The 26,427-nt window shown below is 41.2% G+C and overlaps 1 protein-coding gene across 4 annotated transcripts in view; it reads right to left on the bottom strand.

The window, feature by feature from the left end:
- The window catches only part of LOC113946906 (regucalcin), an 84,823-nt gene that overhangs the window by 14,457 nt on the left and 43,939 nt on the right, over nt 1-26,427 (bottom strand). For 3 of the 4 annotated variants that reach the window (XM_027642946.1, XM_027642954.1, XM_027642938.1), the window contains 7 exons: nt 24,696-24,886; nt 22,420-22,631; nt 19,767-19,934; nt 13,541-13,657; nt 12,607-13,080; nt 9,809-9,926; nt 7,474-8,292 (listed from right to left, as the gene is read on the bottom strand). In XM_027642946.1, coding sequence (XP_027498747.1) covers nt 7,474-8,292; nt 9,809-9,926; nt 12,607-13,080; nt 13,541-13,657; nt 19,767-19,934; nt 22,420-22,631; nt 24,696-24,886 — 2,099 coding nt within the window. Of the gene's footprint in view, nt 1-3,954; nt 4,816-7,473; nt 8,293-9,808; nt 9,927-12,606; nt 13,081-13,540; nt 13,658-19,766; nt 19,935-22,419; nt 22,632-24,695; nt 24,887-26,427 lie in introns of those variants that run through there. The other variant, XM_027642965.1, reaches the window with a different exon arrangement.

Genomic DNA, 26,427 nt, shown 5'->3' with positions numbered 1-26,427 from the left:
CTCTGAACAGGGAGTCTGTCAAGCCTTCTCTTCAGATGGGCAAGGTGCAGCCGAGAGCAGGGACTGTGCAGCCAAGGACAGTGGAGCCCAAAGAGCCACTACCTCAGTGCAAGCCTGTTAAATCCTGCTGTTAAATCCATTCAGGCACATGAGAATTCACCACTAGCAGATGACACTGCATTTGAGGGGGGGACAGATGGATGGACAAGCCAAACCAAAAAACACCAAGCAAGAGCAGAGGTAGAAATACAAAATCAGTCACTGCAATCAGTTGGCTGGAAAGAAAGAGTTAGCACTGCCAGGCACTTCTTTGCAGACAAGTATAGTTCTTGGAATTGACTTGCATGTCCAGATCGAGTTTTTATTTGTTAGTAAGCAACAAGTAGGTCCAGGAGAAATCAAACTGCTGAGAAGTCTCAACTGCTTACTAGTCTGGATGATCACAACTGTGTATTTAAACACTCATAACAGTCCAAACATTTGTCAAAGTACTCCCTTTTCCTGTTTGCACATGTGTCCTCGGGAGAAGGTGGCAGCAGCAAACTTGTGCCCATTGACTAATTTATGTGTCTAACACCGCTGTCACACAAGTTAATGCAGAATGGATTCAGAATCTCAAACAGGGAATCCTAAGAAAGATTGCACCGAATTACCATGAAGTCGTATTGAAGTATTTAGCCTTTATAGTCCAGTTTCTCTCAGAACCAACAGCAGTACCACAGTTTATTATGCAGACTTATTTCAGCATAATTTCTTATGTACTGGCTAGAGGCTCATGAAAAACCATCTCTTACTTGAGAATATAGTGCTATGAGCAAACATCATGACCCCTTCCAGTGCAGCCAGTCTCTCAAGTCTGTCATGAACACCCTCACACTGTCACACATGCACCTCCAACTTCTTTGTCACAGAAGCACCCACAAGTGCCAGGTCCTGTGGTGCTCAGAGTTCCCAGTCAGTGCCTTTGCAGGCCTTTGCTCTGCACCAGGAGCAGTCAGGCAACAGGGAGCTTCAGAAAACTATTCTTCGGTGAAGCACAGCCAAGATATTTTTTCATTAATGCCTTACTTTTCTGCACTCTGTACCCCACGTGACCTGGATTTGCATTTTGCTTGCCTCAGGTTAAAAAAAAAGACCATTGATTTGTGCTACAGCAGCTGCAAAATTACAGTCACAACAGAAGCCATGCATGGGAGCCAGGACTTCAGGGAAGGCAGCATCTTTCATTCAAGTAGCTGATTTAGCAACAGTGCTTTCAGTGTTTGTGGCTTACAGGCACACAAGTTGTCCTTGTCCAAATCAGAAATATTCAAATTAACTGCAGGTTTAGGGTGACTGCTCAGAGCTTAATTTAAACCAGGCAATTTGAGGAAAGTCTGGTTAATGTATTAGCCATTTGTAACGAGTGTAAACTACAACTTGCTTATTAGTATCTTACATCACCTGGCTCATCCAGGTTTGAGGCCTCTGTGCTTCCTTAAGCCAGGAGAGATGTCTGGCTTGTTCTAGAAGGAATAATCAGGAAAAGAATAAGACAATGCCCCTACTCCATTTTAGAGGAGACAACAGAACAATAGCTGAGCCATGAGTTCTAAGGAAGGAAAGTACTTTGGCCAGGCTTTATTCAACCAGATGCAAATGGAGCCTAAAATGCCAGTGACTGGGTTCCCAAACTACTCAGCACCGCCCTTCTGAGATAAGGGAGATGGAACTACAAAGGAATGCAACCAGACACCCAGGTTTCAGTCAAAGTGGGTGGGCTACTTTAGGGATGTTTTTCCCCCTCTGATGACTCAATCCCCCACTAGAGCCTGCACTTCCAAAGGTATAACCACAGCCATTTTCCCAAATGGCATATAACACCTTTTCTTTTTATAGATACTACTCCAGTGGTCTCCTTGCAGTTGCTGAGACCACAGAAAATAAAAAGAGTGGCGTATCTTGACAATGGTGAGACACAGGAACAGGTTGCCCACAGAAGTCGTGGCTGCTCCATCCCCGGAAGTGTTCAAGGTCAAGCTGGATGGGGCTTTGAGCAACCTGATCTAGTGGAAGGTGTCCCTGTCCATGGTAGGGGGATTGGAACAGGATGAGCCTTAAGGTCCTTTCCAATTCAAACCATTCTGTGGTATCTTGATATCTGTGTCACAGGCTCAAGATCTTTCAGATGACCAGGAGATTTCCTGACAGCATTTTCCTTTAATGTTGTTGCTGTGTTAGGTTTTAAATCTTTCCTCAGCACAGTAATTTGTCCACCCTAATGTGTCCTGCCTTGCCCAGTGCTCTTCCCTGGCTGGAGTGAGGGTGGGTGGGGCAGCACTTGGGGAAAAACAACAGAAACTGGAAAAAATGTCTTCACGATGGTTAAGCCAAAAGCAACCATAAAGGTGTCATTATGGAGCCTACCTAGAGATTTAAAACAATGTATCAGATAAGGCAGCCTAGGCGAGGTAGATACCCGGCTTCAGGGCTGCTGAGAAAGCAATGGGAAGGCAGGGAGGGTCTGCCCAGCCTGAAACAAAAGAAGAGTCTCGGAGAAAGGGCAGGGCAAGGTGGATCTAGGAGGTTGTCCCACACAAAAGAAGCCTACTGGAAAAAGAAAGATTATGGGGAAGCTGTATGCACAGAGGCAGGGAAACTAATGAGCAAATATCTGAGGCTGCTTCTCCTTAACCATGTAGTCAAAAACCTATCCAAGCTATCTGCAGAGGGGTTAACTTGAGGAACAGAAATAGGCATGCACATCTGCTATTTTCAAACAACTTACCCTCACTGCTATGTAACATTTTCTTTCAGAAAGCTGTGCTTGCAGTCACTTTAATCCACTTCTGTCACATCCCTACAGATGTGCTGACTTGGTTAGGAGCAGAGCCTGGCAGCAGTTATCCCAGGATCAACTGTGCAAGAGGGATATGTTGCAGAATTGCACCCCAGGAGGGGTAATAGCCTGTTGAGCTCTGAAGTGGGCACAAGGTTCAGAAGCAGCAGTAGCATGGCATCTCTCATGAAACCAGAACCCAGAATTCTGTGAGTCTTCACTTCTTCCTAAAGAAGCTGCATTGAGGCACTCCATTGTTTTCCATCTCTGCCCTTCCCCGGTGTTTTTCCCTCACATGCCAAGCTCCCAGGTTGTGCAAGCAGCTTCCTTTTGTTCCTTAATTCACATCAAAAGCATGTTTTCCTACTAGATGTGTCAATTCCCTGCAGTGCTAAACCTTTACAAGCACTGGGATCATCAAAATTCCCAACAATCAAAATGAGTGGTTTCGCTGGATTATCTTTGCAGCTCACAGAGGCAGGCTTGGAACACTTGGTAACGCTCGGTCCCTCCCAGTATCAGACACACATCATGCGTCTGCAGCACAGCCTGTATATCCAGGCCGAGTTGTCAGTGGTGCCACATCAAAATCAAGTGAATGTTTCAGGCTTATGTTAAATATCCAAACACTTGTAATTTCTCCCTCTGTGGTTTGGAATTCATGGTGCAAAGAAAACATTCTACAAATGACATATGCAAATCATAACCGAGAAACATTTCTCTTAGGACAGAAACACAAATGCAGAAATGATGGTGCTGGGAATCACCACAGAGCCCCTGTTAGTGCTTGGCCCAAGTTTCCATCAACCAGTAACCACGACTATTTGTAAAGACTCTACAAACCAACAGCAACTGTTTCCAAAATAATGAGTATACCAGTTTCCTTCCTTGGCCCTGTCTTCCCCACTTCCCAGACACAAGCAGACTGTATATGCACAGGGAATTAGAAGCCACCAATCAGAAAGTCAAAAAAGGAAGTCTGTTCCTGGAATTTATTGCAAGATCGCCTTCAGGAAAAAAGAAATCCTGGTCCTGAAAAACAGCTGACAGTCCGACACTTACTGCTTCTTCCTAGTGCTGATTTTTCTTCTCTTCTGTCTGCACCTTTACCACCTTTCCCCCCTTTTTTTACCTCCTTTTTGCTTTTCAGCTGAGGGACTTGAGCTCCGTTTCACCCAGCTATCTCCAGCTCCGGTCCCAGCCTGCCTAGGGCCACCTGCTCAGTCACTCCTGCCTGTACACCAGGCCACAAGCATGTTGGCTGCTCAGCTTTCCACTCACTCTGTTGCTGCCAGACCCACTGCTGGCAGGGACACCCACTGCTGCCTGCAACACCCAGATTGCCAATTCCCCATCCCTCTTGGATGCTGCCAGTTGCAGAGCTGGTCAGAGCACAAAGGATGCTATCGGATCAGTTGTACAGCTACACCCACTCCTTTCTCTCCACCTTCCTTTTCCTCTTGCCTTCTTCCCTGCTCTATCACAGGGACCAGCTCCTCTCTGACAGCAAGGTACCTCACAGCACCAGCCTGTGGGAGCAGGGGGAACTACAGCAAAAGTCCGTGTTAAACTGACATGAAACATCAACCCAGGAACTTGCTTGCACTGATTAGTCCTTTGCACATACAGGGCAATAGCCGGCTGTGTTTAGCTGTGCACGTCTGTGGGAAGAAGAGGGATCAGACAGAAGGCCTGGCTACGGCTCTTCCTCTGTAACCCACTTTGTCCAACCAGGGAAAACCAGCCATACTACAGCATAAGCAAATACATTGAAAAGCGAGGCCAGGGCAGCAAATAGTCTGCTACATTTGCTCAGCTAGGCAGAAACAAAAGCCAGGCTTGCACTATTTGCTATACACAGCAAATTAGTGCTCAGCGACTCTTTTTTGGGATGCTGAAGGGGAAGGGTTTTCCTGGATACTTAACTTGTTAAAGCATTGCCAGATCTGCAGAAATAATTTACTCCTGATGGACATAGTACTGACGAGTTTCACAACCTGCCAGACACAGAGGGAAAAGCCCTGAATAAATCACAACAAATGAAAATATTGTTAGCAGTTTCATAATTTAATGAAAAAGTACTTGTAAAAAGGGGACATCTGAAAAAGACCGAGTCCATCTTGGAAAATTGAATATATATATATTTATATATATAAAACAAAATGCAAAAACACAAAAAAAATTGACAAATAAAGTTAAGAGGTAATACTTCAAACAGTTAGCCACCGAACGCACAATAAAAACTAGCAAATGCACTTTGGGGACAATACTTGAGAACTACATAACCAAGGGCTCCTTCATATGTCTATTAAGATCATGTAAAAATTAGCAAAACCATTGCCCAGACTGGAAACAACTGAATTGATAACCTTAGAAGAGCAGAAACGCTGAGTTTTGCTAAAGCACCATTTTCCCTCTCTTCTGTCATATGCTTCCAGCCACAAAATAATATGAACACTTTGCTGACCTCCCAGATAAGTGTTCCCAATAAAAGCATTGTAAAATTTCAAAACCAGTGAGAGAGGATTACTAATAAATATTGAAGGAGAACTAAGAGAATCAGAACCAGAATACAAATGAATAGATATTTGTTTACTTTTTCTGAATGACCCATGGCTTAGAACACAAAGCATTTCCCATTAAAATAAAATATGTGGAAACCTAAAATGCTACTGCATATTTACACCAAATGAAATAATCTTGAAGATACAGCTCTAGAAAGATCAATTACACAAATATACATAAAATCAAAAAGTAAAAAAAAAATTAAGATGCATGAAGCAAACAGAGCAGGTTTGCCAAGTATACTTTTTTTTTATTATTTCACTACTGAAGAGTCCTCCAGCCCCTGACCTGCTAGTCCTATTGCAACTAGGGAGATTTCAAAGTTTAAAACAAATCTGAAAATGTTGTTGCCATTTCCCAAGCTAAAAGCAATAAATTAAAACCATGAAGAAAAACAAGTTGCTGTTTGGATTCTGCATAGTCATCTTCACGCTGGGTAGGGAACACCTTTTGTTTCCAGACAAAATTGAACCCTCAACAGAAAGGAGCTGTATGACATGCCCTATACAACCTATGGGCCATTTCAGCCAGTGATGTGGGGACAGAGGATGTTGTGTATTTATGAAATGTACAGCATTTCAGAGAAAAACAGTGCAGTTACTTCGTTGATCAACACAACATCATCTGGAAAACAAGAAGTTAGTTTGCATTTAAAGAAAAATCCCCTGTCATTGAAACAAACAGAAAGGGATTCCCTTCCCTTCTCGCTTCCTCAATACTGGCTGAACTTCAGTCACTATTTAACAAGTGCTGATTTTAAAGGACACACCAAAAATGTGTTAGACTGGGAAACAGCAACTGATCCAGAGGTTGAAAAGCAGCTTAATAAAATAGTAGGTTTTCAGCAATTAAAAAACCCATACTCCAAATGATGATTGGCTAAAATTTTACAGACCTAGATGCCAGAAGGCTCCTATGCCTGTGTTCAGGCAACTAGGGTTGAAAATTTGCACCTGCAAAAAAATTCAGCCAAAATTATTTCAAATTCAGCCAACTTTAAAAATACCAGGTAAAAACACCTCTGGATATGAAATCTCAGTTTCAAGAGGAACCTGGCATCACCGGTGATTGCCTAAATGTAAGTGTCAAATAGCATTTTTCTTTGAAGTAGTACATCTACTTTTGTAAACACTATCCACAAAATTAGCCATCTGTACTTGTTAGCTGGGTAAAATATTTACAAGTGCATCCCACAACAAGCAACTATGTACAGAGATTAAAAAAACTGAAGTTCTAGAAGTTTTATATTTACAAAATAAGCAAGTTATTGTGAAGAGAAACAAAACCTTCAGCAAAAGCAGGGAACGGGAGTACGTCTAGAGGTCAGCAAGTTTGGCAGCGCCAGCGACGCCTGCTTCCACCCTCTGCAAGGAGCCTGCAAATGCCACTGCAGTTCAAAGCTCCTGCAGAAGGGGATCGTCACTTAGTAGTCACTTAGGGCCTGATCCAGCAGAGCACACCAGCACATGCTCGGAGATCTGAGCACAATGGTTCCCGGGGAAACCAGCAGGACTTTTCACATGCTTAACTTCCCAACACATCCACAAGTGCATTGCTGGATCAAAGCCATGCTGCAGGTGCTGTAAGAATGCAGTTTCAGTGTCTCCGTTTGCAGTCTCTTGCAACAAATTAGAGCAATGCAAGGACTTTAGAATCTGTCCACCATCACAAGACTGACTTCACACGAACACGTTGCCTCGCACATAAGCTGGTAAGGGGGAAGTGGTTTCCTGAATTTATGCAAAGATTAACCACTTTGTGCTCTCCCAGATGTTACCCTCTAGAAAAACACACGATTTCCACATGATTTTGTGGACAAATGAGCTAACCTTGCGAAGACTGCAAACCAATTCACAGTTGAACAAAACTACTCTGATTTCTCTCCCCTCCCCCCATCCCCTACTGCAGCTCTTCCTAACATAGGTCCTAGAATATTTTCTGGAACCTTTTGATAATGAGCTCTGCACTGGTACACGGGACTACATAAAGGCTGAATTACCCCGTGGGGGCTTCTAATCACCTTTGTACCGAACTGTGAGAAATCATATTCTTTTTGTTTCTATTGTGACAATCTCTTCCAAAGTCCTTACTTGGGCTTTCTCTCTCTGAGCTACTTCGTCTTAACCTCACTTGCTCTTTGTTTTCATCACTTTCTGCTTCAGAGTCACTCAGCTCTAAGTCAGGACAGTACCCATCATTGTCCTGGTATGGAGCACCTTCAAGTGTCTGCTTGCTCCACAAGCGATCTTTTGTTGCAAGTCTTCTTGTTGGTTTTTCACAGCACCGGAGATCTTCCGTGGTCCTCACTAGACTATTGGTAGCCTCTTTAAAGGACCGGCTAAAATGTTCTATGGTGGATTTTCTGAAACCGCTCTGGCTGGCCAAGTGAGCTGTGAGCATGGACTCTTGTTCGTAGGGTGTCTGGCTGGAGCTGTCTCTCTGGCTCACGTCTCCAGCCCTGCCCATCAAACCATTGGACTTGGCCATCAGCCTTGAATTCTCCTGCTGCACCCGCCCATTCCCAATGGAAGACTGTCCATGCAAAGCAGCCTGGAGCGCTAAAGGCTTCCCGGACGGCTGACCCCGGTGAAACTCCATCATCTGCGTGGGGCCAGAATCCTTTGCCTCACTCCGAGGCTTGCCGATCCCTGCCAGCAACCCATTACTTCTGCTGTCGTGCTGATACCTGGTGTAAGATTTTGCTTTAATTTCAAACGATTCCTTTGACATCGGCACGCTCCGTTTGCTGTAAACAGTACTGTTGTTTTCAGGAGAAAGCGGTTTGTTACCAGGCTTCAGCGAGTTATTTTTGCAATCTCCTAATGCTGATTTGGGCATTTTTAACTTTAGGGTGATCCTGGGAGGTGGATAGAACAGTGTGTTCTCTAGTGCACTTGTCAGGGTATGGCCTACAGGAGAAAGAGATGAGGGAGCAAGGAAAAAAAAAGGCATTTTTAAAATGGGTAATTTGGTTTTTTTATCCATAACAAGTTTTATAGTCCATTATAAGGTCATGCAACAGTAAGAAGCATTTGCAAACAATTAGTGGGAAATGATTTTAGGACATTAAAGAGAAGCTGGGATAACGAAAACTGTACCAAATTAACCACCACTTTGGAATTTGGGTAAGCATTTAAGCATTTCCATTAAAAACAACGACGTGCCCTTTTTACAGGGCTTTCAGCCAGTGAATTGAACTAGTTTCGAGATATGACTGAAGTAGTTCCAACAAAGCTGTAAAAAAGGTTCATATTCAGTTTTGGATGAACAAAAAACGATGCTTCAAACTGAGTTTCAATTTGGATTTAGTTCAGCTCTCTGTTTTGTATTATAAAATTCTCTATGCTTGAAAAATCTTTTCACCCCAATATATTAGTCGTTATGATATTATATACATATGGCACCCATTGCAAACTAGTTATCAAGCTTTTCTAATAACCATTAAAAAAATCACTTGTGTTTGTAAAGACATAAAATAAATTTAGTAGATATTTCTACTAAAATACATTAACACAAAATCAAAGTGCTTCGGAGTACTGCTGCTTCCACAGCATACTAGTCTTATTTAAAACAGGTCAAAAAACCTATCTTATCAGTATTAATGAAACCTATCCATGTTTCAGGGGTAGAGAAAAAAAGCACAAAGACTTCATCCTAAACTAGTCATTAAAAATACAATATGTTTTTTGACAGACCAGAGAGATCTTAACTTGGCATAGAACAATAGCTGCCCTCCCTATTAAAAACTCCACAGTAATTACACTGTAATGCATACTCTCCTCTTTCGAAATGTGCTCCTTATTTCAAAAAGTTGCTATAGAAGTGAAGGGCAGAATGGGGTTTGGCACCTCAGCATTCCTAAACAGTTACTAGTCACTATTAATAACAAGAGTACTTAAACTCTTTTTGAAGGAAGGAGAGCAACTGCAGATGGTAAGCTAAGAAATGCCTCTATGCACTGCTCGTGAGGCACCACGAGAACAGCAATGATTCCTATCAGTCACTCTTCTCTCTTGCCTGAAGAAAACAAACTTCTGACAGCAAGAAAAAAAAGCTTTCTCAGCTGGAGAACCAAGTACCAGTGCAGAGCTTGCTGTGGGGAACCAGTGCCATAGACCAGCAGCCCAAGGAAGCAAAAACCTTAGAGATCACCACCAGTTCCTTTCCGCTATCTGGATACCACAGTGATTAATAAGCAAAAGGCATATACCGGGAACAGCCATAAAATAAAGAAATATTCAAGTAAATATTTTAAGAGATTAAAGAGTTCTCTGTGTGTTGTTACTTCCATTGATTGTGTACTTGAAGAAAGTTTTTCAAGGCAGTTTTATGTGTTAAAAACACTAAGCAGGAATACACAGAGAACACACAGTTTTAGTTTAAATACATGCAGAATTTGTAAATATTTTACATTTATATGATTACCTGCAGCGATTTCCTGATTAATGAGTTGGACTTGCAAATTGAAGACCTGTTCATGTACTTTACTGTGGGACAACTTCAGTTTCTCTCTCCTGCTTACCATGTAGCAGAGATTTCTTACCTATGGAGGAATAACAGGAGACTTAACAGGCAATAAGAATATAAACCCTGACATAGTTTAAAAAGTGTATCATAAACAGAATCAAAACAACAGTATGTGCAAAATCCCTTGGCAAAGTTCTTGTGGATATTACTGAACATACATAACTATCAATTTTGAAAAAATATCTTTTTTTTTTTTTTTAAATTGTCAATTCAATGTATGCCTTGAATACATTTCACAAGACAACAGAATATATTTTCATTTTGGCTGACCCATTTAACAGTTTCTTTTTGGACTCCATTGAATTGACTCATAAGGTTCAACAAGGTCAAACGCAAGGTCCTGTTTCTGGGTCAGGGCAATACCCAGGATCAGTGCGGGCTGAGGGATGAATGGATAGGGAGCAGCCCTGCGGAGAAAGACCTGGGGACAATGGTCAGTAAAAAATTGCACAGGACCCGTCAATGTGCACTCGCAGCTCAGAACTACAGCAGAAGCAGCATGGGAGAAGGTCAAGGGAGGTGATTCTGCCCCTCTGCTCTGCTCTGGTGACACTCCATCTGTAGCGCTGCATCCAGCTCTGGCATTTCCAGCACAAGACAGACATAGACCTGTTGGAGCAGGTCCAGAGGAGGGCCACAAAAATGGTTAGAGGGCTGGAACTTCTCTCTTCTGAAGACAGAGACAGTTGGGGTTGTTAAGCCCGGAGAAGAGAAGGCTCTGGGGAGACCTCACTGAAGCTTTTCAATATATGAAAAGGGATTATAAGAAAGAAAAACCAGAGCCTGTAGTGACAGAGAAAGGAGCAATGCTTTTAAACTGAAGGAAAGTAGGTTTAGATTGGGCATAAGGAAGACATTTTTTACAGTGAACATGGTGAGGCACTGGAACAGCTCGCCCAGAGAAGTTGTGGGAGCCTCATCTCTGGAAGTGGACAAGACTGGATGTGGCTTTGAGCAACCTGGTCTAGTGGAAGATATCCCTGCCCAAGGCAGGGGGGTGGAACTAGATGGTCTTCAAGGTCCCTTCCAACCCAAACCATTCTGTGATTCAGTTCCACGTAATTCTACTTTTTCTACTTGAGTTAATAGCAACATTTTCACCTAATGTAATCAGAACAGGAAGAGGCACTGAAAATTCTTGATAAACACCTAAAAGTCCTTTCAAAACAGAGAAACAGTGTAGGGGTTGGTTGAAAGGTATCTGCCAAACGTACCTTCCGCAGCATTCAGTTCCACCTGTTCAAAACTGGTACCTCTCCACCCCAAAACAAAATTCCAAGATTCCCAAATTTATATTTATCCCAAAATAAAACAGAGTAGAAAATCTTATAGCACGGGAAGTTCAAGAACTTTGAGACAGGCATTTCAAAATGTGAATCACCTCCATAAGTACATCAATTGCAACAAAACTTGATGCAAAGCAAACATTTATCAAACAAAAGCCTGAAATGGTCTCTTGAAAAATAAAAAACAACCCACCCCAAAATACCAACCCTCCATCTGAAGCACGGGTTTTAATTCTTTTTTAAAATAAGGTTCCATATCCAAAGTAGTCCTGGAAAAGATCTGAGATTGATTATGACTAGATTCAAGACAACAGTTACACTGACAAGTACAAATCTTTGCTCCAACACTCATCTCCCTGTATTTTCATGTTGTTCTCTCCACAATACTGTTTCCCCTTTTTCTTACAACACTATTACCTCTCTCCTGCTTTTGGTACCCCTCTTCTCATCAAATTTAGCACATCTATTTTATTTTTTATATTTCCTACCTATCTCTAAGCACTTGAAAACTGCAGCTGACCACTGCCCAGCAGGCCAACCTAATTGGCAGCCTCCAAGTGGTAACAAGTCTGGCTTCCTCCTCCATCAGCTGCCAGAAAAATGCACTCTGTACACCTTTCTAATAATACCTGCTCTGATTTTCGTTGATGGATTCCTTTTTTCCAAACTACTGTCTAGCTGGCAATCTGCTAAGAGCCCAGCTAGCTACTGATGAAAAATAATTTCCTTTACCTCCTTCTCAGTAAAGCCACGATCAGTGGCAGACACAGAGGGTTATGTTAAGACAGCTAATTCGCTGTAGGACCTAAGGCAGCTACATGCAGTGAGAACATCTAGGTCTAGAGAGCAATGAGTTACTCAGTCTGCCTGCTACCTGGGACACCTGACGCCAGAGGAAGAGATGTGACTAAGACTCCTCAATCAGATGTCATGGGAAGTGGTACGAGTACAGGCCCAGCATTCTGCTTCTGAAGTGCGGAGCCAAAAAGTCCCCATGGAATTTAACCACCTAGGATATCACCTACTTGACTCCAAACCACGCAGGTGAATGCTGAAAAACCTCATTTTTTTAAAACATTTACTCAATTCAAGTTGAAATCAGAGAGTCAATTACCAAATATGTACATTGTGCACAGAAACATGCATCTTAAAATACATAAAGGAATAACCTCTAAGCAAGTCAGGAAGCACTGAATCTCTCACTGGACTGAGAGAGGACAACTTCTGAAAGTCTGCAGCAGGCAGTGCAGCATATCAAAAGACTGAAGTTGAAGGCCTTACTTTTTTTTAATCTTTTAAATAGTTATTTTTAAAATCATCTCCCTTTGCTCTCCCCACTCCCACTTTCATCCACAAAGACCTTGCTCACCTGCAAATACTTTTTCAAAACTTTACCAGTTAAATTCTTACCCTCTCTAGGTCCTGCCTCAAATGCATGAACATCCTCATGCGAGTATGAATGCTATCTTCTTTTGGCTGCACCAAGCCATTTTCTTCGTCCTCCTTGGGAGGAAACAATGGTTTGTTAAAGTTACTTTTTCGCTTTAATTTCCAGTAATTGTAGATGAAGTCTACAGCAAGTTTAGGAAGGCCCAGCTCTGCTGCAACATCCTCCACTTTAACTAATGAGTAAAATTCTTCTTCCAGCTCTCTGAGTTTTTGGGCTCGTAAACTCGTTTTCTCGCTCTCTGTTTGCTTCTGCTCTGACACACTCTTGGGGTGCTCCTCAACATCAGGCAGCGAATTCTGTTTGTTCTTACTGTGCTTTAGACAATACGACTTGAACTTGACCTCATCCCCATCATCCAGGATAGTCTTCATTTCTAAGCTATGCTCAAAGGCACAGGTGACATGAAAGGCAGTGATGCAGCTCTTCACGGAACACTGAAGACAAAATAAAAGACCTCAGTTACTAACAGTAAAACAACAAACCAGAAAAGAAGGACATAATTATCTTAATTACATGAAAGTCCATCCCTACAAACCCCTATTTTCTACACAGTCTTAAAAATATCTGTTGATACCTTTGAAGTTGGTTTCACCCGATTTAGTATTTTCTTGTTCGCAAAGTGTTCAACTGGAGTTTTCTGTCCATCTCTGATGCACATAATAATGGCTCTTAGACATCTCAGCCTTATTGAAAGGAAGGCAATCCAGGCTAATTCCTAAATCTCTGTGCTAGTCAACTAATTTGATAGAAAAGAGCTATGAAGAAGTAGATATCTACTCAGTGGTCATCTGCACTGTAAAGCACCTCTGAACACTGGAAGAACAAAATGCAATACCAAAATTGCCCTTCTGACACAGACTTACCCTGCAGAGTCACTACAGGACAAGTACGTACCTGAATGCAAGCACCAGTTTTCAGTTTGCATAAACTACACACTAGAGCCCATCGACTTGGTGGAATATGAGACACCTTGGTGATTGGCTCCATCCTTTCTGGGCAAGCAATACTAACCTGTAAACAAAAAAAACCAGTTACCAAGGCAATAAAAACAAGCAAGCAAGATATGTAGGAGCAGAATCATCTCTCTTTCTGGGGTGATGGGGGATCACAACAGTTGACTGTACTGGAAGCTGAAGTGAGCTTGACTGGGAATGATTGGCAAAAAAACCCCATTGTGACTGGCCAGAGGCCCTATGTATCCTTGGCATAGATCACCTTTATGGTAATCTAAGGGCACCATTGGGCTTTTGGGATAGCTGCTGTGGAGACAGAAGAAATTAGACAGCTGAGTACCTTGCCTGGTCTCTCAGATGACCCTTCTATTGTAGGACTGCTGAGGGTCGAAGAACAACAAAGTACCAAGTGCTACCACAACAGTGCAATATGGCACTAACCGGGACTCTGTGACCCCCATCCGTGAGATGATTCATGAACTGGAGAGTCAGGGAGTGGTCAGCAAGACTCACTCACCCTTTAATAGTCCTATATAGCCAGCATAAGTCCACTGGAGTGTGGAGACTGACAGCTCTATCATGGCCTGAATGAAGTCGCACCACCACTGAGCGCTGCTGCACCAGATATGCTGGAATATATACACATATATATGTATATACACACATATATATAGTATAGTTATAAGGGGTAGGATTTGGGCATGATGTAGATTGTACAGAATGAGGGGTGGATGATGTCCTGTTTCTAACCACCTCATATCATTTTCTGGGGAGGGGGGGAAGGGCTCTCTTCCAGTTAGGGTAAGCATGGCAGTTGGGTACTGTCAGTTCCTTCTGTCACTGAGAGCATAGCTGTTACTGTTTGTTCTTCATATTCCATTGCTGTTTCCAGTAAACTGTTTATATCTCAACCAGTGATCTTTACCTTTGTGCCTCCAATTTTCTGCTCCAGCTCACAGCAGGAGGAAGGGGGATTGAGCAAGCAGCACATGGTTTGGAATGCTTCAGTGGGAACACTAAATTGGGGAATACAGTTCCTAAACCACAACAACCCGTTGAGAGACTGCAGTAAGTGGTAAGTACTTAAGTTTATTTCCATTCCCTTGTGGGGTTTTGGGGTTTTTTTGACTTTTTGTTTGTTTTCTGTGCCATTTCACAGATCTAACTTAAAAAGTACCAAAATACAAGCTACTCAGAACAACATAGGAACGCTTTCCTGAAAAGTTCCCTCTATAAAATCCCCAGATCTGCTACAGTGTCTACTTCTGCCAGCTCACGATTTGAGGCAGAACGGATTTATCAGTCAGTAGCCAGGGAAAGCCTCGATTCCCAGCTCTGCCTCTCCACCAAGCACTCCCACTGCAAGACACGATCCTAATACACTCTCCTAACTACAGATTGCATCAAGTATAATTTGAGAAAGAATACAACAAACTTCTCTTACTGCAAAGCACGATATATTCTCTTGTGCTAGTTTTCACATAATTAGTCTGGATGATCTGTTTGTCCCTGGTAGACCAGATAATGGATGTTATTACTAAAAGAAAGAAAAAAAATTCAGATGTGCACAGAATACCTTTTCCTGTTCTTTGTTATACTAACTTCCATATATCCATTGGGATGGAAGTTTCTCAACTGCCTGTTGTCTGTACAGGGAAACAAGGACTGTCCTCCGTTTTTAGGACACCAAAAAAGACATAAATTATATCTCTAGACATCCCTGAGCTACTCCTGACAAAAACAGGATTTATCCAAGGCAAAGAAACAAAAACTTGGCCAGCTCTGAATGATCAACATGCAGAACTGGGCCAGTATGAGAATGGCACATAGCAGAAGATTTCAGTGGGATAACTGTGTCCCAAGAACACCAGTCTCCAGAAGTAAGCATTTTGACAGTTACACAGCACTTTTTGAAGAAGCAGTTGTGTGCTTTGCAAGGCTACTACCTGTCTGAAGCCAAACGAAAATGCTGATACTAGCTAGGAAGCTCTCCACAATTCCTAGAAACAAGTCACCTGAACAGGGGCAGACCTGTATTTCCTGTGGTGGGAGAGGGGCTTCTTCTCAAAGGGGTCAGACCTAAGAATTCAAAGAAAGGAGGTTCCTAGGTCATGCTCTGTGGCACTATGAGACAGAATAAATCTCGTTAATTAAAAAAAACCAAACAGTTAAGTCTGAGATTTGAACAGTTATTTTTTTTTTTTTTAGAAAACTTCAAGAGCATTATGCTACAGTAATTTTCATAGACTACCATCACAGTAAGAGTCACGCAGGGAAATCCAGGTTATATGAATTAGTTTAACACGTGATAATTAAACCGGTGACTTTACCAGAGCTAGTAGAAAAAGTGGAACTTCCCAGCTTCCCTTTGGGGGTACACCATCAGTGACTTGACACACAGATTCATTTTAAAACCTGCTTAATCCCTGAGGAGGAAAGGCTTTGCTTCAGCAGACCTCCTCAGTGAGGTAGACTTACCCAAAGATAGCAGTGCTAAGTCATAGTTGCTACTCTCAGAGTATTTTTGCTACTCTCCTTATCATGTATTGCTTTAAAGATCATTTAAGTAGCTGGAAAAAACAGCTTTTCAAGAGATTACTTGGTTCATCATTTCCACATTTAAAAAACCCAGTTGACCAGCAGGTCACGAACTAATGAATAAATTGACTCAAATAAGATATGTTTGTTACAGTACTTCACCCTCTCATCTCCCAACTGCAAGCCCACATCTTCTGGAACATAAGTCAACCTGCTGCATGGCACTTCTGAAAGTCTTCATTAGGAAGACAGTGAGATGCTTTAGAGAGGGTTCAGGTTTTACCAGACAAGAAGGAGAACACAAGGCAATATGTGATGCTCTCATCAGGTAGAGATGAGAAGCAATTGAACCTATTGTGGCCTTTCTGTAAATTGGTGGAAAAGTGACAAGGCTATCCCTGGAATGCCCATAGTTCAACAAATCATGTCCAGCACTTTTAAACATCATCAAATGTAGCTTTTTTGCTTCCCAAAGGAAAGAGCCTTTCATGAACCTAACTTCACCGTGCTCAAAACAGCTGGTTACAAGTCACAGAGGTGTTTCTGAAACAATATTGTACAAAAATTGATTGTTACCACTATGCTAAGAGGCACGATTTCCTTTGGGAATTAAGGGATTTTATCAATTTGTCAGGTTGTCTACATTCTTTTCAAAAAGAAACCAGAATCTTCAGTGATTTCTTCTGGAGACTGAGTAATACCAGCTTCCACTCTGCTTCCCAGCAGGACTTGGACATTGACACAGACCTCCTCCCTGTCCCTCTCTGCCCTCTTTAATGCTCTCCCTGCTCCTTCCCCAGAGGAGACTCATGAGGTCAAGAAACATTTATATTGGAAATACTGCCCATTCAGCTTGTAATGCTGGCTGTTGGTATTACCCCACTTTGTAAAAGCGCAAAGAGGCACTTACAGAGTCAGGTGCAATTTATTTATACTGGCCTCATGCCATCTGCCCGTTTCTGATATTCAAAGAGAGAAGTCAAGGCAAAGTCTGTTTGAACTTTGCTACTCACAAGGGATCCAGAGAGCAGACAGGCCAACTTCTTCATTCCCCAAAAACTGCCACCCCAAGGCAGAAATGATCCATCTGCTGTAAGATGTAGCTGTTTTCTCTATTTCTTCACCTTGACTTACATCTTGACTGCTATACTCCGAAGAAGTTTTAAGAGTGTGCAAAAGTGAAAACAATGGGTTGTGAAGCCTTCTATCTGCAACTGTCATGCACACGATCATCCCCCTCCTGTCCTCTGCTTCCTTGCTAACCTGCCACCAACAGCTGCACCACTGCACAAAGATCTATGTCAGTGGCTGGGAAGGGCAGCCCAGCGCCATGAGCATGTCCACTCACAACAGGATAGTAAATTTTATCTTTCCTCTACAGCTGGGAGGGTTATCATTTGCTGCTTCAGCTAACATCACACTGACTGACAGAGGATGTAACTGTAATGGGTATTATCTAAGGCAGAGAAGGACTTGGAATTTCAAAACACTCAGCATAGGTTTTCTGGTATCAGCATTTCCTTTTCTCATTTAGAAGAATGCCTTTTAAGAAAACATGAAATAGACCACACATTTAGACTAAAGGACAGTAAAGACAGAAGAATAAATGGTTTTAAACCAACAATGAGCACGCTTTGGAAAGTAAAAACCTTTGAACACCCCAATCAGTAAAGAGAGGGTCAAGAAAGCCTTTAAACACCATTAAATCACAAGGAAGGCATGAAGGAAAAAACCATTTAAAACAGTGTTGCATCAGTTAATGAAGGAAAATACGTGCTGCAATTGACTGCAACAATGCTAGACTACACTTGGTGACTCACGAAGCCTCTTTGAACCTTTCGCTAGAAGACAGACATGTTTATAGCCCCTTCCTCTCTGCATAATGCCTTGTTCTACTCTGTTAGGGTCACAAGAGGGAATGACAATGACTTTATAATCAATCTGTTTCTTTTTGGGGAGTTCCAGCATGCTACTATTTTGGGGAGAGGAAAAATATGAGAAGACACATTCTCCTCTAAAGCATCCATACATAGGTCTTTAGGTCTTTCTTTCCCTCTGCAGCATGTAAAGCCACACTGACTCTCCAGACAGGAACTGTGCTGTTTTAGCAAAGATTCACAAAGGTTTCTCTGGTGACTGAATTGTTTTACAAGTGACAATGCACAAGCCTGAGAGACAGAATAAATCCAAGAGCCATTTCCCATCCCTACTGGCAGGTACCATCTCCTCACTACACCCAACACATCTGGCATTGGTGCGAAGGGGAGGAGGTGCCCAAGGCTTGGGATTCACTGAATGGGCTATGGAAGCAGCCAGATTCCAGTTCTCCCACCTGGGTAACTCTCCCAGTGGCTTCTCTCCCTCATTAGAGGAAGGTGGATAGGCAGGAAGCCACAGTGCTTGCTTCCTGCCCTGCTGTCACCTGCTTCCCAAACCTCACAGTTCCTCTTCTGCTAGTGAGAGCAGCAAGGCAATCACACACTGAAAGGACCTCTTAGGAAAACCAGTCTGCTCAGAGTCAGGAAAGCTTCCAGCCAAGTCACGTCCTAAGTACAGGAGGAGAAGAGATTTTTTTTCTAAATTTGAAAATAAATCTATGGGTTTTCTTTTTCAACTCCTTTCTCCTTGAAGGTAGAAGAGATGCCAGGAACTACAAGGAGGCCTGAAAGGAAGAGTGCAACTTCAAAGATAACCTCCTTAAAAAGCAGATATATACCCAAGACAGCTAGGAATTACAGACTGCATCTAGTTGCTAAGTCAAAAAAATACCCAGAATCCCAACATCTTCCTCAAAGTTTTGCACGCATGAGGCTTGGCTGCAATTAGGAACAGAAGGTTCAGAAAATATGGTATCCTTGATGTCACAGCGCTGACATATCTGGCTACTGCCTCACATTAAATCACTCACCAAAATGGATTTGTGAATCTTACCAGAAAGAAAGCATAAATATTCCAAGTGCAAAATTAAACGCAAACTCTATATACCGAAGTGAACATTCCATTTTACAGAATTATACTGTGATGCTAAACTTGATTCAAAATGAAGTGTAAAACTTCATTATGAAACTCTCCATATATGTACACACAGATATATCAAAAAAGCCTTTACTTATAAAATATAACAGAGATAAAATAAAAGGTCACATCTCCCCCACTGTTCAGAAAAATTTTAGTTCAAAGAAACCTTAGCTACAAATCTTAGCATACATCCTAAAGAAATAATGCAAAGGGGCGTTCTTTAAATAAATAATAATTTAAAAAAAACCAAAATAACACAAAAAACTAGAGGTATTTGTGCAAATTATACATGTACCTGAGCACACAAATTTATCAAAAATAAGAGACAATAAAACTGCATTTGTAAGATGCAGTTTACATCAGTAACCCCTTCTCACAGGTCACTCAGGTACCGTAATGTCATTAAGAAGTGACTGCTGAGTAAGTGGAGGTGACAAAGTGACTCATTAATGGAACATAAGCTGGACTCTCTCCTGGTCCTCAAAGACTGCTCAGACCCATCAGAGTAAAGCCCAGTATTATGCCAGACAGATACCTTAAATCGTGAGAACATAAAAAGGCAGAGAAGGGAACGAGAAGGAGGAGGACAGAGACAGAAATTAGGTTTTTACCTCTGGAATCCAAAGAGCACAGCTCACATGTGCCCACTTGGTCCCTGTCCTGGTAGCTTTCATGGCACCTCCTCTTTTGGGACATAGGAGGCACTGAGGATGTATTCCCAGGACACAGGTGCGACACAGCCAGCTCCCTTCGGGTACTTTTAAGATTCCATAGCACGCCTTGAAGAACAGACATTGAAATCGTTATGTGGAAATTATTTCACACACAAGCATTAATATTCATACAGAGCAAAGCTTTCAAAAAGTAAAGGCACAATTTGGCCTTCACTTAATCCCTCTGATTTCTTCACCTTAAAATGAGTCAAGTGATCAAAGAGATAAACAGCCTCAAAAGCAATCTTTTTACCCTGGTTTCTTTTTAGAATGTGTGCTGGTATTACTTGTAAAAACTGGTAAAACATATCCGTTGTGACTGCTCAACAGCCCTGGTGTTAAGAACCTTCAGTTTTTCTTTTAGTGATTTTTAAATTTCCAAAGCAAACAACATTGACATTTCTTCTTTAAGCTAGCTTCTGCATTCAGTACTTTTTAAAATCACAATTTCCTACTGCTAAAAACTTTACACTCCAACATAATTCTGTGTGAAGGGATATAAGCTGTTTGACTGAAGGAAGTTTCCTGCAACATTAAATTACTTTTGTGGCTACGGTTCTGTGCATTGTTTGTTACTTCAAATATTTATATAATATTGCAACAAAAATTACAGCATGTACTGAAATTATGAGGTGCCGGGTCTTATGCCTATATCCCAAGTATTGCTCTTAACCATGTAGAAAATGAGAAATTTCTTAAGTTTTGCTAGGATTGAGAATTTAAAAAATTCTTTCCAATTCAAATTTCTCATGGTTCTTAATGGAATCACAATGGATCCTACTGTACCTACACACACACCTATTAAGCTGAGTGTATCTGAAACAACTGGCTGCCACCAAGGCCTAATTCCACTCAAGCACTCCAAATAAAAGTTTTATCAAAAGGGTGGATTTCAGAGGAAACCTCACCATCTCTGGGAATAGTAACATTGGAAGACTCAACAGAAAAGGATCATTAGTTGTAACAATTGTTTCAGATTAAATCTAGTATAAAATTCCCACACTTAACTTCTCATCTTTCTAAGACCTCAGTATTTAAGTATTTAAAATGAAGCAATATCATAAAACACTGCACATTTATGTCAGGTTTATGGAAAGGGGAACTTTCCTGAATTAAATTCGGCAAGACTGACTAACCTAAATGCTTTTTTTATGTGACAACTGTTGTAAAAGCCCAACAGGGGGAGCTGTAATCTAAATTTTACAAGTGTTTTTTTCCTCTTCTGTGGCACATTCTCACCAGAATTCTTTCTGTTACTATAGCAGAAGTGGCATTACACCTAAGATCACATTTAGGGGGTTGGAAATCGACTGAAACTATTTTCTAATTTAAACCAACTAATAAGAGGAGGATGCCCAGACTACCAAACCAGTAATTTCACAATGTGTTTGAGCCAGCACAAGAGGGTACCACAAAGGAGGAATTTTCTCACACTCCTCCTGCCCTCCACCTCCTAACTGTGTGATGACAAACAGACCTGAGGCTATTTGTTCAACCAAAGCTGATCCAGATTAAAAATCAGATGAGTTGTTGTTATTGTTAGGATTAGCTCTAGCCCAGACACGTTCCCCAGTTGGTTTCAGGCAGATTCAGCGTGGGGAAGAATGAGGGGCAAGGAGGTAGCAGACCATCAGCTCAAGCTCAGCTGTCAGCAGGCAACCATGAGCCTCTGACTGCAAATCCATCATTACTTCTAAACAGGCACAAGCAAAGACTGAAGCAGGCAGCCCAGATGCCGTTTGTACTCCTGTCACTGGCCACCTTGCTGGCAACTCAGGCTCACGTGGCTGCTTCACGCGGTGAATCAGATCAGGAAAGCAGCTGGGCTGGCAGCCAGCCCACTGAGAGTAAGGAGATGACAGGTCCTTTTTCAGCCAGATATGTTTTCCGAGTACTGCTTGCAGTCAGTAGAAAAATACATTTTTAAAAAAACCTTCTTGGTCTCTTTTCAATTCACAGCAAAACCCCCCTCCAGAACAGGATGCACAGAAACCACAGGATTCATATCCCTTTTCTGATACCTCTGACGGACTACACTGAGCTCAGTCAGTGTAAAGCTTTAGCTACTTCTGAAACACCATAAATGTGAGCAACATTCAGAACAAGAGCATGGTTATTGCAGGTGCTGATGCTTTCTAAAAGAGATCCCTCTTTAAAGTGTCACATGTGGTTTAAGATGGCTAAATTTGGACAGTCCTGAAACAAGTAATCTTTAGATTTCTCACAAATAGGCAAGCCAGTATTTCCTGCCCTGTTTATCTTCAAAAGCAGGTTTAGTCATAACGGGAAAAATTGCTTATGGTCACAGAGGAAGTACCTGCAAGTCCCAAAAACACACTTTGCATTCCTGTTAGACTGCAGCTGTCCACCCATTAACTAAGCTAGGCCACTTAATCTACTGTAATTGTTGGGGTCAAAAAATTCACCTTAGTATTGCATGATCCTTCATACTTAGAAAACTACAGAGTTCTCCAACTAACATTGAATACCAGTTCAAATTCCACATTTGCCTAGGTAAACTTAGATCATGGGAGTGGTCTAAGGCACTAACCTGATGGACACAAATATTACACTTGTCACAAAACACCATGTCATTCCCATCTTCACTGTCGGGGGACCGGCACACATCACAGATGACATCTTCATCATATTCGATACCCAACCCCTCTTCAGTCTCAATGGCATGATTCATATTCTCATGACAGTGCCGTTCCAGCACTTCAATTGTCTTTTCCATTGTGTTTTCATCTAGGGGCCCACATCCTACAACACAGAAAAGGAAGGGGAATTAGAGGACAGTCAGGTGCTTCTGATTGAGTCAGAGAAACAGGAAGAGAAAAAGACAACTTCTAGCAACTACTGCAGTAGACACAGCATCTAAAAATAAAAGAAAAATAGAAAAGCTTTTTCACTCACAGACTAATTGTAGCATTGTTTTATAAATATCAGCAGAACTACTACTGGAGTAAAAGTTTAAACTGTACATAAACCACAAGATCGAACCTTGAAGAAAACACTACAACATAAATGACAGACAGCAGTTGCTGTAACTGCTGGAGGCTCCCATACAACCCTTCCTGCACTTTAAGAAACACTGATGACATCCAAAAACCACACAGTATGTTCTTCTGAAGGCTATCTCCCTAAGAAATAAAACTTACCAAGAATACTTCATATCTTATAAAGATACAGAAGTTGCACCACCCAGTGCTATCTAGTACACTACTTGAGTGATTAAAGTATGACAGTTATGAAAAGTGCTTTTATTTTTTTTTGTTGGGTTTTTAAAAATAGAATAGTAGATAAATATACTGTTGCAATCCATACTATCTGTTCACTTGAACACTAGACATGCTATATACACTCCCCACTAATCAAACGTAGCATAAGAAGGACCAAGGATTTGCTATGAAACTGGTCCTTGGCTTGCAGCTTCAGGATGTAGGCTAAGAAACCCTACAATGCTCATAGCTATAAGAAATCTCCCACCTGCATCTTATCAAAATATTTGTCAAAAATAATGATGATGCTCACAGCTAACTATTTACTTAGACCTTTGAATCTTGGGATATTCATGAACCACTAATAGCAGAGGCTAATATTTTAACTAAGGCTACTAACTCTGAATCCTCTTTACAAACGGTAAATGTGGAGATGGAAAAGATAAATGCCTGCTGTTAAAAAGTGCCTTCTGTTCTTAAACTGTTCTCTCTCATGCCCCTGTATTTTCTCACTTCCAGAATTAAAAAATTTACAGAATCATTCAGGTGGGAAGGGTCCTTTAGAGGGCTTCAGCCCAGTCCCTGGCTCCAAGTAGAGTCAACAGGAAATCCAGCAAAGGTTGTTGCTCAAGAGACATATCTAGTCAGATCTTGAAAATCTCCACAGATGGAGATCTGCTCCGCTGAAAAGCTAACAGCTTTTGCTAACAGCATTCCTGTATGCCTGGGAAGTTTGTCCTGGCTTCTACCTCTTACATCCACATCCTTTGGCACTTCAGAGCTGCCTCTCAGATCCCACCTATCAGTTACCTGAATAAGTAGAAACCTGCACTCCTGAAGTCCAGGACCAGAAAAACTACTTCCTCTCCTCACTCCCCTCAGGATCTCAGTCACCATTATTTTACAGCTATTACAGATAATGCTGCCGTTGATTATCACATCCCTACAGGTTCTTCCTTTTTTTTGGTAACAGCAAATCCAGGAAATGCAAAATATTTCCCTCTTTTGTCTACCTGTCCTTCCTAAAGGATCTGCAATCACCCATGGAAGAATACTAGACATACAGGTTATTCCACCACAGTTATTCTAGTGATAATTCCAAGGTTATTTTACATAGCTCACTCCTGCTCATAGCCCTCTATACCAACAACTTGCAAGGAAAAAGAATGTTTACTTAGCTGATTCTAAATGGGCTAACGTGTGAAACTCAATTACTCTGTTGAGAACCCAGCATGCAAGCTCCTCAGAACTCTGAGTTTGTAGCAATATGTTCAAACTTAAGATATGAAAACATCTGCTTTCCTTAAAAAACCTTAAACTTTTGAAGTCTTAATTTCACCTGGTGTGGCTTTTCCCCTCCTGCTTCAGTCTGCAGAAGTTGCACATGATTTTGGATGTGAAAAAGTTTTTAGGTCCAACAGGTAAAATATAAAACATTAACAGATCAAGCAAGTAATTACTTTAATTACATTTTTATCTCCTGTTTTTCTTAGCATTGGCATTCAATTCTCATTCAGCAATCGTTAAAAGACCTCACAAGCAGACTACAATTCAAACAGCAGAAATTAACCGCTGCTTTTAAAATTAGAATGTGTCGTGAAATTACCCATTTCTGTCAGCTCTTCATTTAGCTCCTGAAGCCAAAAGATGTCCATATCATCCAAGTCATAGCGACACACAGATTCTGCCAGTTCCAAAATGTTGATGTAACCTGGTTCTGTGGGCTCTTGGCTGGAACAGTGGATGTATTTCCTTGGTCGTGTATACAGTACTTCTTTTACTTTTTCTGCTACAACCCTAGAGTGAAATAAAACAAGAAATAGTTACAGCTTTTTAAGATTCACCCTCAAAAGACATTAAATATTTGCTATAAATGCAAAGAAACCTGGTGTTTCACAGATTTTAAACTATCCTGTAAGTGTAGCCAGGCTAGGGAGACAAGATTTTGTAAATGTCATTTTTTCACACAAAATGTTCCAAGGTTTGCTACATACACAGAATCCTTTTTAAAATGTAAGCCAGTGCATATGACTTTCAATTTAACAAATGCTATTATTGCAATGAAGCAAGTGTTTCTGAAACCCACAGAAAGTATTATTCACAAAATCACTACAATCTTTGTTCTATATTCCTCCTAAATGATAGAAGGAAATCTCACCAACCGATTTCTTGAAAATACCAGCTTTTTCATGAAAGCTAATTTATTCTACTGTAGTATCTGTGTGTGTGGGAAAAATCCTTGCTCTCCCTTTGGGATACACTGTCTACACTTATTTTGTAAATGACACTTTATCCACATTACAATCCATTGTTTTTGTTATGCAAGAAACATTATGATGCCATGCAAAAATGTAAAGGGGAAAAATCATCCAAGAAACAAGGCAAAAAAAGATTTGTATTCTCAATCTCTCAATTCTTTTCAGAGATAAAACTCAGTGTTTGACTAGTTTGATTTTGGAATGGAAAAAATAAACTAGATAAGGTCAATCTTTCTCTGAATTCAATGCAAAAGGCCCTATATATAAAAGGAATCCAGAGAGAGACAGAATGGAGTGGTGCCATGCAAGAGCAGCTCTGCATGCTATGTGGAGCTAACCCTCTACAGGACAAGGAAAAGAGAAAAACTGTGGAAAATAAGGTATTAAAGAGGAGGAGGCAGCAGTCAAGCTGTATCCCACATAATTCTTACTGGACAATGTGGGTTCTCAATGTTAATACAAACAATGTTCTTCTGCCATTCTTCCTCCTGCTTCACCCTGCTCATTTTTTCCTCTCATTCCCTTGTGAGCTTTTCTTTTCTCTAGTCCAGCCAAATCTATAGCAATTTTTTCCTCTAATATAATACTGCTGGTATGAGATGCAATATATTTATTTTTAATAACTTGGTACTGACAATGGCCTCAGTGAAAATTAAATTATGCTGGCATCAGCGCTTTCACTGGACAATTCATTCATCTTTGTCTTGAAGACCACGCCGGCAATAACATTTCTATGTTGAAGCATGCACAGAAGGGTTGCAGGATTACATTGCTATGTTTTCCTAGTCTAGGTACAGTGTGAGAGAGCAAAAAACTATTTATCTATCTCCTGAAACTGAGATCACTGAACTTCAACAATGTTAAGCAGCCATTTGTGGTGAGAGAAGGCAGAAAGGGTTAAAGCTTTGGCAACAATAGCCAAAATTAAACTATATGAACAAATGAGTAACTTTAGCAGGTAGCAGTAACTACTGCGTGCCTAGTGCTCTATATTATCAAGCTTTATAGGGAAACCTTTTAAGTAACGTGTACAAGATATGAGTTTATTTGTAATTTATTCAACTTACCATACTCAAATGA

This window comes from Corapipo altera, unplaced genomic scaffold, assembly GCF_003945725.1.
Source record: "Corapipo altera isolate COAL_440 unplaced genomic scaffold, ASM394572v1 0, whole genome shotgun sequence".
Lineage (NCBI taxonomy): Eukaryota > Metazoa > Chordata > Aves > Passeriformes > Pipridae > Corapipo > Corapipo altera.
Note: the sequence above shows the minus strand (reverse complement) of the source record. Positions and strands in the feature narration are given on the sequence as shown.